This window comes from Pinus tabuliformis, chromosome 7 (genome assembly GCF_031772625.1).
Source record: "Pinus tabuliformis cultivar Carrire ecotype Pingquan chromosome 7, CPIR1, whole genome shotgun sequence".
Taxonomy (NCBI): domain Eukaryota; kingdom Viridiplantae; phylum Streptophyta; class Pinopsida; order Pinales; family Pinaceae; genus Pinus; species Pinus tabuliformis.
The window spans coordinates 229,877,464-229,890,979 of NC_142293.1; the positions used below are offsets into that span (position 1 = coordinate 229,877,464).

At 43.3% G+C, this 13,516-nt stretch overlaps 1 protein-coding gene across 2 annotated transcripts in view; it reads right to left on the minus strand.

The window, feature by feature from the left end:
• LOC149246690 (pentatricopeptide repeat-containing protein At4g21880, mitochondrial-like) overlaps window positions 1-13,516 on the minus strand; it is a 474,640-nt gene that overhangs the window by 230,646 nt on the left and 230,478 nt on the right. For both annotated transcript variants that reach the window (XM_089457999.1, XM_089457998.1), the window contains exon 8: window positions 13,256-13,354. In XM_089457999.1, coding sequence (XP_089314125.1) covers window positions 13,256-13,354 — 99 coding nt within the window. The remainder of the gene's footprint in view (window positions 1-13,255; window positions 13,355-13,516) is intronic.

Sequence of the window (13,516 nt, forward strand, 5' to 3'; positions counted from 1 at the left end):
GGGTAACCCCATAGGAGGGAATTTCTTTCTTACATTTACAACCAGCCAGTCAGCCAAACAACCAATAGCCCCTGTCGGCCACCATTAGACGATGATATGCCATGCGCCTTTGCCACTTGCATCATCCATGTGCCTCTCACCATCCAACATTAGCACTTAGATGAAGTTGGGCTACTATTCAAAAGGTACTTTGACCATTTTGCAATTGGGTGCTTATACTTGTTTGTTTTGGCATTTAGTATCGATAATGGGGTGATCTGGAAGATTGGCAGACCTTGACCGTAATTTTGTTCTCTCACCTTACCCCGTGGGGTTACCTTTGCCCCTAGTCCAGTGGGACCTCCTTTAATGCCCTTTCGATCATAGGAAGGGCACTACTTGATCCGGATTTAAACAGGAACGCAATAAATTACAAAGATAGCCATAAACATAGAGATGCAGTGGAAATAATACTTCATTTCATTCATGTAAAATACTGAAATATGCTTACAAACAACAATGGAAATAAACCAGTTAGAGCGATGGTAGCTTATCTCTAAGAAGAGATGTGGTGCCTACATGCCTCTGAACTGTGTTACAATGAAGCTCGAAGGCCTATTTATTGTTGAGAAATAATGGAAAACCCTAAACATCCAAAAACCTAACCCTAGAAGATGAAACGCCAAACTGTGGGCCCTGTTTGGGTAAATTTGTACATCAATTTCCCGGGGTTGTAACTTTGGCATCCGATCTTCGTTTGACGCGTACAATAGCTTGTTAGAAAGATCTATCTGAGGACTATAACTTTGGGAAGAGCAACGTGGGTCTATGACCCAGGTTGCTTCCAGATTTCCCAAAAAACGTCGTTTAGGGCCACAAAATGGCTCTGGAAGTTCAGGACCCGAAAAAACTGTGAAAAATATAGTAAATTGTGCTACAATTACAGAAACTGAAAAAACTGAAAGAGGCAGTTGTGGGGGTCCAAGTGGGATAGGTGGGTGGCCACCAACATCCACATGGATCATTCCTCCCCCCTTAGGAAGCAATGGTCCCCATTGCGTTGAGTTCCTCCCTGAGATGAGGAAGCTTCTGCTGAGCTGGGTTTCTGGTAAGCTATTCTGCAATCTCTGATGTGTCCAGTAATGGTGGGAAGCATGGTCGACGACAATCCACATTGAACACTTGGTGCAAGCGAAGGAATGGAGGAATGTTGTGCTCCAAAGCATTGTTTCCCATAGCCTTGGTAATGCTGTAAGGACCATGTCGAAGTGGTCTGAGCTTCTGATGGGCTCTTGTAAGGCGTTCTTTCTGCAGATGCAACCAGACTTTGTTGCCCACCTGAAGCTTGTGTGGTACCCCTATGGGTGAGGAGAAGTTCCTGTGTTCTTTCATCAGGAACCCTTCGCGAGTGTCATGGATGTGGTGACGATCTTCCCCTTTCTTTGGGAGCGAACCAGACAAATGAATTTCCTAGTCTGGGAGATGAGCTTGTTGCCTTTCTTAGCAGTGATCAAAGAGGTGGTGGTAGGTAGGGCTACCTCTGGTATCCTGTATAATGAATTACACAAAGAAATAATGACAGCACGAGGCCTTGACTCATACACAGCATGTCGCCGCCACAAGTATGGCTGGCCTAATAATACATCACAAACATCCAGAGGTGCAACATCACACAATACCTCGTCTGTGAAGGGCTTGATGTTGTAGGGAAGGCGGCGTTGTTGACGAACTATGAAATCTCATCCTTCGTGAAGCCACTCGATACTGTACGGCTATGGGTGTGGTGTAGTCGATAGGCCCAACCGCTTCACGAGCTCTGCTGAAATGAGGTTCTTTTGGTTGCCACTGTCAACAATGAATTGCAACGGCGAACCCTTCACCCACATCTGTGAGTGGAAAAGACGCTCCCCCTCCTCTGGATCTTCGGGCTCATTTTTCTGGATCTTGGCGGTGGCAACAGTGGCGCTGGGATCCGCATCAATGATCTGCTTCCATTTGCCATTCCCCTTGTCGTGTTTTGGTTCAGGGTCGGAATATGCATCTGATTTGGAAGCCTTCAACTCGTCCTCCAGCGATTGCTTGGTCCGACACTCACTTGTGTTGTGAGTGGGGCTCTTGTGGAACTCACACCACTTTCCTGTGTCCTTTTTCGACTTCGTGGTGTTGCTCTTTTCTTGCAGCTTCGACGGGTTGTCTTGGGTCACCTCGCCTTGGCTTTGTCCCTTAGTCCTCGGATTCACAAATCCAAAGTCTCGCTTCTTCTGTTTGAACTTTTGCTCGATTTTGACAGTGTATCGGTATGTCGTGCCGAGTGAGGAGATGTTCAGGAACTCCATCTCTTCCTGGATGTATCTGTGTAGGCAGCCGCGGTATTTGAGTACCAGATGCAGATCAGAATCTTTGATACCCAACTATGTGCAAAGGGTATGAAAAATGTTGGTGAACTCTGGCACATCTTGGTCCCTTCCCTGTCGCAGCGTGGTCCACTTTATGTATTTGTCCTCGTAGCTTTTGACAGGGTAGTACTGCTCCTTGATGGCATCCCAAAATGAATTCCAAGTGGGTGCGGCTAAAAATAGTGAGCCTGTGCTTTCATTCTTCTGCTTGCAGTAGGTTTCCCACCAGCCCTTAATGTGGGGGGCTGCTTTGAGAAGAGCAAAAACAATCTTTTCTTGACTCGAAAATTCATGAACAGAAAAATACCCATCTAGCAGATTTAACCATTACCTACAACATCTGGGTCTATTTGACCCTCGAAGATGGGGATTTCAAAATTAACTTGTACCTTAAACGATGTGGCGTTTCCAAAGTAGCTGTTGGAATCTGATGCGTCGCCTCTGGGTAGTCGCTGAAGGATCTGCGCAAAGTTGTCCATCATCATGTCCCTTTGTCGCTCGAGCGCTTCTTTGAACAAGATTTTGATAGGATCTCCTGCCCCCTCGTCTTTCTTTTCATCCGACATGGGAGGCCATCGAGATTTGCGAGGCTGGTCTTGCACAGGTTCGACCAATTCAAGCCCTAACTCCTTATATCCCGACCTTGTTGAGGACATGCAAAGAAAAATAGAGAAAAAGCAGACCGCTCTGATACCACTGATCCGGATTTAAACAGGAACGCAATAAATTACAGGGATAACCATAAACATAGAGATGCAGCGGAAATAATACTTCATTTCATTAATGTAAAATACTGAAATATGCTTACAAACAGCAATGGAAATAAACCAGCTAGGGCGATGGTAGCTTATCTCTAAGAAGAGATGTGGCGGCTACATGCCTCTGAACTGTGTTACAATGAGGCTCGAAGGCCTATTTATTGTTGAGAAACAATGGAAAACCTTAAACATCCAAAAACCTAACCCTAGAAGATGAAACACCAAACTGTGGGCCCTATTTGGGTAAATTGGTACATCAACTTCCCGGGGTCGTAACTTTGGCATCCGATCTCCGTTTGACGGGTAGAATAGCTCGATAGGAAGATCTATCCGAGGACTATAACTTTGGGAAGAGAGACATTGGTCTACGACCCATGTTACTCCCAGATTTCCCAAAAAGTGACGTTTAGGGCCACAAAACGGCTCCAGAAGTTCAAGACCCGAAAAAAACTGCTAAAAATAGTAAATTGTGCTACAATTACTTTAACCGAAAAAACTGAAAGAGACAGTTGTGAGGGTCCAAGTGGGATAGGTGGGTGGCCACCAACATCCACCTGGATCACTACTGGAGAAGCCATGATTGAGATAGTGTTCCATTTTCCCTATGCCATACTTAACAACTTCCATCCCACATTACAAGCCCCATTTCTGACCTCCATTTTCTGGGTACACCTTCGCATTGGTTCTTGGGGATTTAGCACTCATATGTTCACATACCTTGAGTAGGGCTTGAAAAAATTCCCTGGAAGGTTAATGCAGCTAAAAGAAAAGGAAAAACCATATGATGGCCACAACAAAATAAAAGAAAGAAAATCAAAATGCAAAAGATGGGCAAAAGCCTAACATGAGCTCTACCTACTTCATATGGCCATCACCTGATTCCTAAGCACGAGTTGCACCTGTACATCAAAAAGGAAGCTTTGCATGTCCCAACTGTTAGTTTTTGTAGCATCGGACAGGTGTTCTAGTCTCGACTTGTGTGAGAGAGGCTAAAGAACGCAAAATCTCCAAAACCAAGAAAATGCTTTAGGGAAAACACCTAGAGACAGATTAATTAAGTTAATTGATCAATAATTAAAAAATGCCTAAGTCTAACTTAGGAAAAGTGATTAATTAACAACAATTAATTAAGAAAGGTGAGAATGCTCTAGAAACTCACACGGATTGAGTTTGAGATGAACTTAGTCGTTGATGTAGATCTAATCATGGTCATTGGTTCACCAACGAGAGATTATAAGAGTAGGACGATGGGGATGGAGAAGATACAATTGAGTGAGAGCAAGTCCCTTGGCAGATCGAGCTATCTAGTTGCAGAGGCCGAGCAGGGAAGAAGAGTTCGAGCCAGAAGGGACGCAGAGACAGATAGGGAGCAAAGACAGTGATTCCGGAGGAGTTTCCAGTTCTGGAGAGTCAACAGCAAGAGGGTCGAGTTTTCCTCAATGAGGTTGTGCAGGGACAGTGCAGGCAACTTCAGAGGAGGGTTCGATTTAGCTGGAGAGAGGGTTGATTCAGTTGCTGGTGGCCGGGAAAAGTTCCAGAAGGCCAAGTGAGTCATTCTCAGAGGTTGAGTTGGGCAGAACGACAACATCATAGCAATTCCAAAGGTAGTACAAATTGGCCATCTATTGCCACTCCTAAAGCTAGTAGCCAATAGAGGAGATCCCACGAGACTAGAATACAAGATTAACCCCTAGGTTGGGACAAGGGAACAAGAATACAGTGCAAGCCCATTCTTTCTGCCAAATGCCCCCCACTAATGCATGCCCAAATGTGCCCAAGAAAACCAAGCATAAACACCCAATTACATAATGAAAAGTAATACCTTTGGTGTTGAAGTTTATAAGTCTACTTAGTTAGAAACACTCCATGCACTTTATCTGATTTATTCCTACCTACTTGTTCTGTTACTTAACAAGTTATTTACAATGTAAATACTAAAAATAAACACTAGTGCATGCTCAACATATTACAGATCAACAACTGAAAGAAACAGAAACAATCACACCATATGACACCATTATTTTTGGACAAATGTCCCCGGAAAAACCCAATGTGGAAAAATCAGTGTAGCTTTCTAAGGGTTTTCTTATTAAGAAATATCAGAGTACAATTTGGGTGCCGAAACTGGCCTACCCAACAGAGAATTTCTTTGGCAGCAATATCTAGGAGAAAATTTCTCCTATACGGGTCACCCACTGGTGGTGGGTAACAGGGCCATAGGCTTGAATATTAGGCCTCCCCACACAAAAGTTCTTAAAACTCAAAAGGGGTGTTTCGTGGCATCCCCCATCAAACAGGGTGTTTATGGGCATCCCCCTTATCAGGGGGTGCGCCTAAAAGCAACCCTTTTGGGAGACAGGTCCCTCACATTGGGGAAACGTTTCTTGTTGATTTGGGGTAGCATCGGATGTGCTCAAGCCACGAAAATTGGTGAAGAGGCTAAAGCACATGAGATCTCCAATACCCAGAAATGGTTTGGGTAGATTCTAAACAGTTTGGGAGATATTAAAATAATTAACATTTTTAATGGAGTCCCTAAGTCTAAACTTAAGGAAAATAAAATATTAATGTTAATTAATATAAAACTATGTTAGAAGGGTCCAAAAGTCATGGATCAAGCCAGAGTTAATCTTAGCCATTGATTAGGGACTTAATCTCAACCGTTGAATTGTCAACAAGAAAAGTATAAGAGGAGGCTTGAGGATCACTTGGAGAACACACAGCGATCAGTGATTCTATTCTCTAGAGCGGGGTTTGCTAAGAGAGATAGAATCAGTGATCGGGAGAGCAGTTGAGGGGCATTGAGTACAAAGAGACAGAGAGGCAGAGATAGTGCCAGGATAGCAACAGAGGCAGCCAGGAGCTACGCAGTGCCTCATTGAGGCAACGTGAGTGACGCAGAGGCTCTAAGGGCTGACGCAGTGCCTCTAGAGGCTGAAGCAGGACAAGCCAGGGTGATCCTGGGCCAGGAAGGGCTGACACAGTCCCTAGAGGCAAACGTTGGGGTTTTCGTAGGGCAGAGTGTTTATCTGGGGTTTCAGCCGAAATATCTGTCTCTGAAGGAGAGGTACTACTGCCGAGATTATTCTCTGTTGGGTGAGCCGGTTTTGGCACCCAGATTGTAATTTGAAACTGCTTAATAATTAAAACCCTCAGATAGCTGCACAGGTTTTCCCCATTGGGTTTTTCTGGGGAAATTGGCCCAAAAACAACAGTGTCACTTGTGTGCTTGTTTTGTTTCCGTCAATTGATGATCTGTAATGTGTTGAGCATGTACTTGTATTTATTTTCAGTATTTACATGGTAAATAACTTGTTAATTAATCAAAACAAGTAGGCAAAAATAAATTAGAAAAGTGCATGAAGGATTTCTAACAGTTAGGCTTAGAAATTCCAACATGGTATCAGAGCATGGTTGCAGATCACGGGAGAACTGAGGACATCAGCCGAGCAGAGCAGCAATAGCAGAAAACAGTTGTCTCGAGTGACAGAAGTTGTTCCTAGCAGAGAAGCAGCAAGGAAGGGGTGACGCAATTCCTGCATCATCAAGTTTGAGCCGGGAAAAGGATCAACGCAGTGGCAGAGGAGAGCAGAGTCGACCTACGCAGTGACCAGTCATCTTTCTCAGTCAGGAGGGATTGACGCCCGTGGCCAAGAGGTGCGGATTTTGCTGGTGCCGGGATTGCACAGAGCCTAGAAGCTCTAACCTTAAGTTTTGTTGGGGCTTAGGAGGTTGTGGGTAAGTTGCAAAGTGAAGATGGTGGGGTACTGTAGTCAGAAAAGTACCTAACATGGCAAGACCAAGGAGGAGGGAGTTGCGACCGAGGGTTTCTAGCCAAGAAATCTGAATCAGTGGTGCAGCGGCACTAAGGATCAGAGTGGGGGATCTTGACATTGGCAAAAGGGTTTCCAAGAGGGAAATCGAGGCTCAGAGGGAGTCACACCGAGAACTTCCAGAAGGGAAGTAGAGGAGCAGCGAGATGGCAGTGAACGGGGTAAAGAGACTAGGACAGACTGGACGGAGCCTCAAACTTTGTAGTCTGGAAGGCCAAAATCTTATCCGTTCTAGACAAGAACCGTCTCAAGCAATTCGTCTTAAGGACAATAGCAGTCCTAGTTGACCCGGTTTATAACGATAAGTACGAGGATGCAATGGCAAGGGCCAAGAGCATCATCCTTGATGGCATCAAATACCATGTAGTACCACAGATTGCCGAGAAGAATACAGCAATTGAGATGTGGGAGGCCCTAAAGAAGTTGTATCAGCATATTTCCATGCAAAGGAAGATGCTACTAGAAAATCAACTACGGTCATACCAGATGCAGAAGGGAGAACAGATCGACCCCTTCCTCGGTCGATTGAAGGAGATTCGGGATTGGCTGACTTCCATAGGAGCCATGTCGGATCAAGAATTGATGGTCAGAACAGCCCTGAACGCGGTCTCAGAGGATTGGGAGGTGTTTGTCCAGAGTATACTAGGCGGAGAGACCCTTCCAGATTGGGAGGAAATGTGGGCGGCTCTTCGCCAAGAAGAGATCAGAAGGCTAAGCAAGGCGGGAAGCAACGGCAAGGGGATCAAAATCAAGAAGGAGGAAGAGGAGGATGATGCCCTAGCATCTAAGGGAAAGCAGGAGAAACGAAAGAAGAAGGACCTCTCCAAGGTCAAATGCTTCAACTGTGGGGAACTGAGTCACTATGCGAGCCAATGTCCGAGGAATAAGCGCAAAGGAGAGGCTTCTGAGACGAAGGTTGCGCCAGCATGGGTGAAGAAGGAATTGGAGACAGATGATGATTTTGCCATGAGTGCTCACATGCCATTTGGGCGGAAGTGGGGAGACATCGAGCTGTAGTCAAACGGACTATAGGCGATGAGGGGCAGGATCCTCGAGGTACCCAACCTCTTGGATTATACCTTACTACGGGAGCCCCGAAGAGGAGTAGCAGGACTAGCGGATGTCAGTAGAGACAAATGCGGATGAAGCGAGAGAGGGAGCTACAGTGCAGGAATCCCAAGACAGCGTGAGGAAGCAGCGCAAGATGCACAGAGTTGTGGCAGCAATGCAGAGGTCAGATAGGGAGCACTTGTCAGTGATAGAGGGTACTTCAGCATCGGGAGTGTTTCTAGCCTGACGAAGATGTCAGAGTTGGGAGATCAGTTACTTACTTCTCAGTAGCTGAGTTGCAGTGCAACAGTTAGCAGTGGCAGTACTATAGGCAGCACGATGCAGCATGATGAGAGGGGTTGCAGTGCAGATGCAGCAGTGGCAATGGCAAGACCATGGGCAGCAGCACGGATGCAGAGGGAGTTGTCGTACAGATGCAGCAGTGGCAGTGGCAGGGCCATGGGTAGCAGTACATGATGCAGCAGTGCAGAGGATGTTGGGCAGCAGGTCTAGCATCAGCACAGGGGCCAATGCCGGATGATCAGGGTGATGCTCAGTGAGGAGTATTACTAGAGCACAGTCCTCGCTAAGAGGGAGTGTTGATTTTGGGTAGCATCGGATGTGCTCTAGCCACAAAAATTGGTGGAGAGGCTAAAGCACATGAGATCTCTAATACCCATAAATGGTTTGGGCAGATTCTAAACAGTTTGGGTGATATTAAAATAATTAATATTTTTAATGGGGTCACTAAGTCTAAACTTAGGGAAAATAAAATATTAATGTGAATTAATATAAAACTATGTTAGAAGGGTCCAAAAGTCATGGATCAAGCCAAAGTTAATCTTAGCCATTGATTAGGGACTTAATCTCAGCCGTTGAATTGTCAACAAGAAAAGTATAAGAGGAGGCTTGAGTGTCACTTGGAGAACACACCGAGTTGATCAAGATTTTGATTTTCTGGGGCAGGGTTTGCGAGGAAGTCGAAAAAGTGATCAGAGTTGTAGCTAAGGGGCAGTGAATACAGAAGCAAAGAGGCATAGATAGTACCGAGAGGATCAGCAAAGAAGCCGAGAGAGAGGGACGCAGAGCCAACCAGAGGTTCACGCAGAGCCAGCCAGGGCTCACGCAAAGGCGGTCAGGAGCTGCACATTGCCTCATTGAGTTAGCGTGGGTGACACAGAGGATCTAAGGGCTGACGCAGTGCCTCCAAAGGGTGAAGCAGGGCAAGCCAAGGTGACACTGAGCCAGGAAGGGTTGACGCAGTCCCTAGGGGCAGACGTTAGGGTTTTCGTAGGGCAGAGTGTTTATCTGGGGTTTCAGCCGAAATAGCTGTCTCCGAAGGAGAGGTACTACTATTGAGATTACTCTGTTGGGTGAGCCGGTTTTGGCACCCAAATTGTATTTTGAAACTGCTTAATAATTAAAACCCTCAGATAGTTGCACCAGTTTTCCCGCATTGGGTTTTTCTGGGGACATTGGTCCAAAAACAACAGTGTCACTTGTGTGCTTGTTTTGTTTCCATCAGTTGATGATCTGTAATGTGTTGAGCATGTACTTGTATTTATTTTCAGTATTTACATGGTAAATAACTTGTTAATTAATCAGAACAAGTAGGCAGAAATAAATCAGAAAATTACATGAAGGGTTTCTAACAGTTAGGCTTAGAAATTCCAACATTTCCCCCTACATCTCCCCACATCTCCTCAAAAGGGGGACGTGGGGAAACATTTCCCCAGGCATCCCCCCGTTCCAAGTGCATGGGAATCATGGGGTGTGTGCACCCCACCCCAGGGGACGCATCCCCATGGAACACTGGAGAGATCAAATGATGAAGTCTATGATGTCAAACTCTCCTAAGTATGATGGCTGAGGGAAAGGGGCACAAAACTAAGCATTGGCTCATTGTCAGAGTCGTCTAGAACCATTGAGAAGCCCAGTTGTATGATCCTAGGGTAATGTATGAACAAGGGAAACTTCAAATGGATCTTTGCTTGCTCTGCTAGATCTATCATCTGGGAGATAGTATAACGAGCGAAAGATGCTTTACTCTGATCTGTTTGGAATTGATCTCTTTAATGCTCTAAGAATGTGTGGCCTAATATATGGATAGGCACCTCTGAATTGGTCTCGATAATATTGAGTGGTCTCCTACAGGGGGAAGCTGAGGAGAAATCCCAAGTCTCATCATTTTGTTGTCTAGTGCACTCTAGAACTCTACCTGACGTTTGTTTCTCCAATCTGTCAAATCAACCAAGAAGTATGATGTAATCAGCCTAGGCATCCCAAGGTGGGGCATCATGTGTAGGAGCTAAGATTTGTGGCTAAAGATCTCGTTGATGAAGAAGGCAAAGCGTCTTTGGTCCTAGTAAAGTAAGAAAGTAGAAAGGGAGCCCCCTGAGTCCCTATAAAGGCAGTGATAGCGTCCTGTGATCTCATAGTATAGGGGACACCAAAATATGAGGTGCATCTCTATCTCCAGCTCCTAAAGGTGGCACACCTCGGAAATCCTATCAGATTTTGGTATATGGTGATTTGTCTCTATCCAAATTCGATGAGAGATGACACAAAGATATCCCAAAGGCATCCTGAGTGAGTGCATCCAATGTCTGTGCATTTATGAGGGTGGACAAGTATGCCATCCTGCAGCTCCATAAAGTGCTCTAGGAAGAAAGACATATTCGAGCAACTTGATCACCTATAGGGCAATAGTGTCGTTCAAGAATGCAATCGTCAAGAAGATTTCTAGTAAAGTGCATCTATAGTTCAATGTATTTGCTGCACTAATGTTGAACTAGATCTTTGGTGACCCAAAAGGCACTCTAATTATCAAACCAAAATGTGGTTGGATGCTATTATTGGAATCCAAACTCTAAAAGGATCTATGGAAGCCACAAGGCTTCTTGACTTGCACTAACTGTTAAATGATACTCTGCTTTTGCTGAAGAAAAATTCCTAACAACCTACTCATATATGTAAAAAAATACAATAAAGAAAGTGTGTAGCCATAAATGACCACGTGAAGATTACCATCATTCCAATAGATAGAAGCTAGCATTTGCTCTCTAATCTTCGAGTCAATAGAAAGGCATCGTTCAATATCCCTGCAAACGCCAACTGTTCTTTCACTCTATGAATCCCCCCTCTGTTTCATTTCTTTTGTACAATATTTGCAACAACCATTAAAAAAAAAATCCTATTAACCTCGTCACAATGGCTCCATTTACATCCTTGGGGGTCATGATAATGTCTTCTAAAACAAAAATCAACAATTTGATAAGAAAAAAAATAAGGGCTTGAAATATTCTCAGTATCAGTCACAAATCTCCTCCAATCTTGTATATATGTGGACCACTGATGTAGATGTCAAATTCACTGAAAATAGCCCACAAATTGTGCCAAATCAGCTCCATTATCACTCTGAATCAACTCTTCTCACAACACCTATGCAATGTCTAAATGTTCATATATGATCAATGACAAATGTGTTAGGGAAATAAAGGAGGTGTCAATATAATGATGAATTAGGGTTTCAGCGGGATAGGAAACATTGTTTTTTCCCAAAACAGTAATGCATGTGGGTCTGGATTCATTACGGACCATTTCAAATTGGCACCAGACAAACTGCTCGGTTCAAAACAAAACCAGCCTCTGATCCAGTTCAAGCTAAATTTGAAGTAAACTTCTCTGGACCAGACAATTCCTGTGTGGTCTGGTGGTTCCTACCCAACAACTGCAGCATTTCGGTGACATGGGTGCTTTCACAGGTTGAGGACACTTCTTCTTTAGAGAGGTGTCAGAGCATCTACAGTCTTATTCATAGTCTATTACCTATAATCTGGTTTAAATCTGCGTTACAAGATGGTCGATTTCATCTGTGCAGTATGTACTAAATCGTGGATGCTCTAATATTTTATCTATTATAAATTTCATTGCTAGTTTCATTATAGTGTAGTATTCGTCAACAAATAACACAAATATGTATGTTTTTATATTTTCTGCAATTAATTTGACATTTTCCATGTCTTTTTCAATTTATACGCAATAAAATATATAAAAACATACACTATATACAAAGTATTCCCAATGCACTTTGCTGTTGGCGGATTTTGGCAAATGGAGCTCCCAAACCACCCCTGATCCACCCTCTTGCAAAACTGGGCTAGAAAATCCATCATGTCATCTTTAGCAACTAGCTTCAGGGAGTTCACCTTTGCTGAAGATAGATATCAAGCCTAGTTAAAATCAGATCGGGTACCGCAACAATGTTTGCATATCTCAGTGTTGTACCAGCATTTGATGGTTTGCAACAGCTATAACCTGTCCTATTTTCTCTATGGCATTTCTTATCTTGCAAAATACAATGTACTTGTTCTCAAATGGATTAGAACGAACATTTATTTTACAACGACTTCATATTCATGATTTTCAAGGGATTTGAAAGAAGTTTTAGCTTTTTCCTATGCAATTTCTTAGCAATGGAGATCCTGACTTTGCTATTTCATTTTGCTAAAACATTTTAAGACTCAATCAAGCAGCTAATAGTTTTGCTTTGCCAAATCCTACATATTCTGGTTTATAAGACATGAGCATCATCATACTGTCACCTAAGGAAAAAGCTATTGAAAACAAGAGTGACTAACCCTAGAAACATGACCCCTGAGTTGACTAAGAACGTGGGACCCATACAAAATTTAGAAACTGGAATTTTAATATACAACCAGGGAAATTAATTAGTAGAATCAAAAAAAAAAAACTTTGGAACTATGCAGAAACTAGCAAGTCAATTACATTTGTCCTTCAGCCATTTGGAAACAAAACTTGACATAGCGAAAGCTTCAGTAGACCTACATATCTCTATTTGTGGGCACTTTTTTACTTGTATCATGTCCAAGAATGATGCAATGGCTTAGTGAGAATTTAAAAGGTTTTTAACAATGTGTGTTGAAATGAATTTTGAAGGTGTAAGGCTCATCACTCAGTAGAGCTCTGATTCTTTAGGAGCAAAAGACTAATGCTGGCAACTATTTCAAGGTTCCACTTTTCAATTTCTCGTAAATCTGCAATCGCTTTGAAAATTTGAAAGTCCGTGCATCCAAGAGTTTATATATTCTAGTTTAAAAATATAGACAAACAAGAGAAACTAGCTTCTGTATAAAACTTTAAAATAAGTAAAATATTATCATGCAGTAACCCATTTGGAATAAAATAATTGGAGCTAGCAAGAGTATAAATCTAAAACCTCTCTGAAATATCCTGCCATAATGGCATTATATAGTTGTGCTGTTGGCCGCATGTCCAGCTCTCTCATTTCATCCAACAGATTGTATGCAGCTTCAAACTGCAAATATGGAAACCAACTGATGACATTTGATGAGTGAAACATGCTCAAAATGTGTATGACTTAAATTATTAATTACAAATAAATATGTCAAAAACAGTGGCATATACACAATTGTTATCCCAAGTAATTCATTGTCAGATCCAGAATGAAAGTGACAAA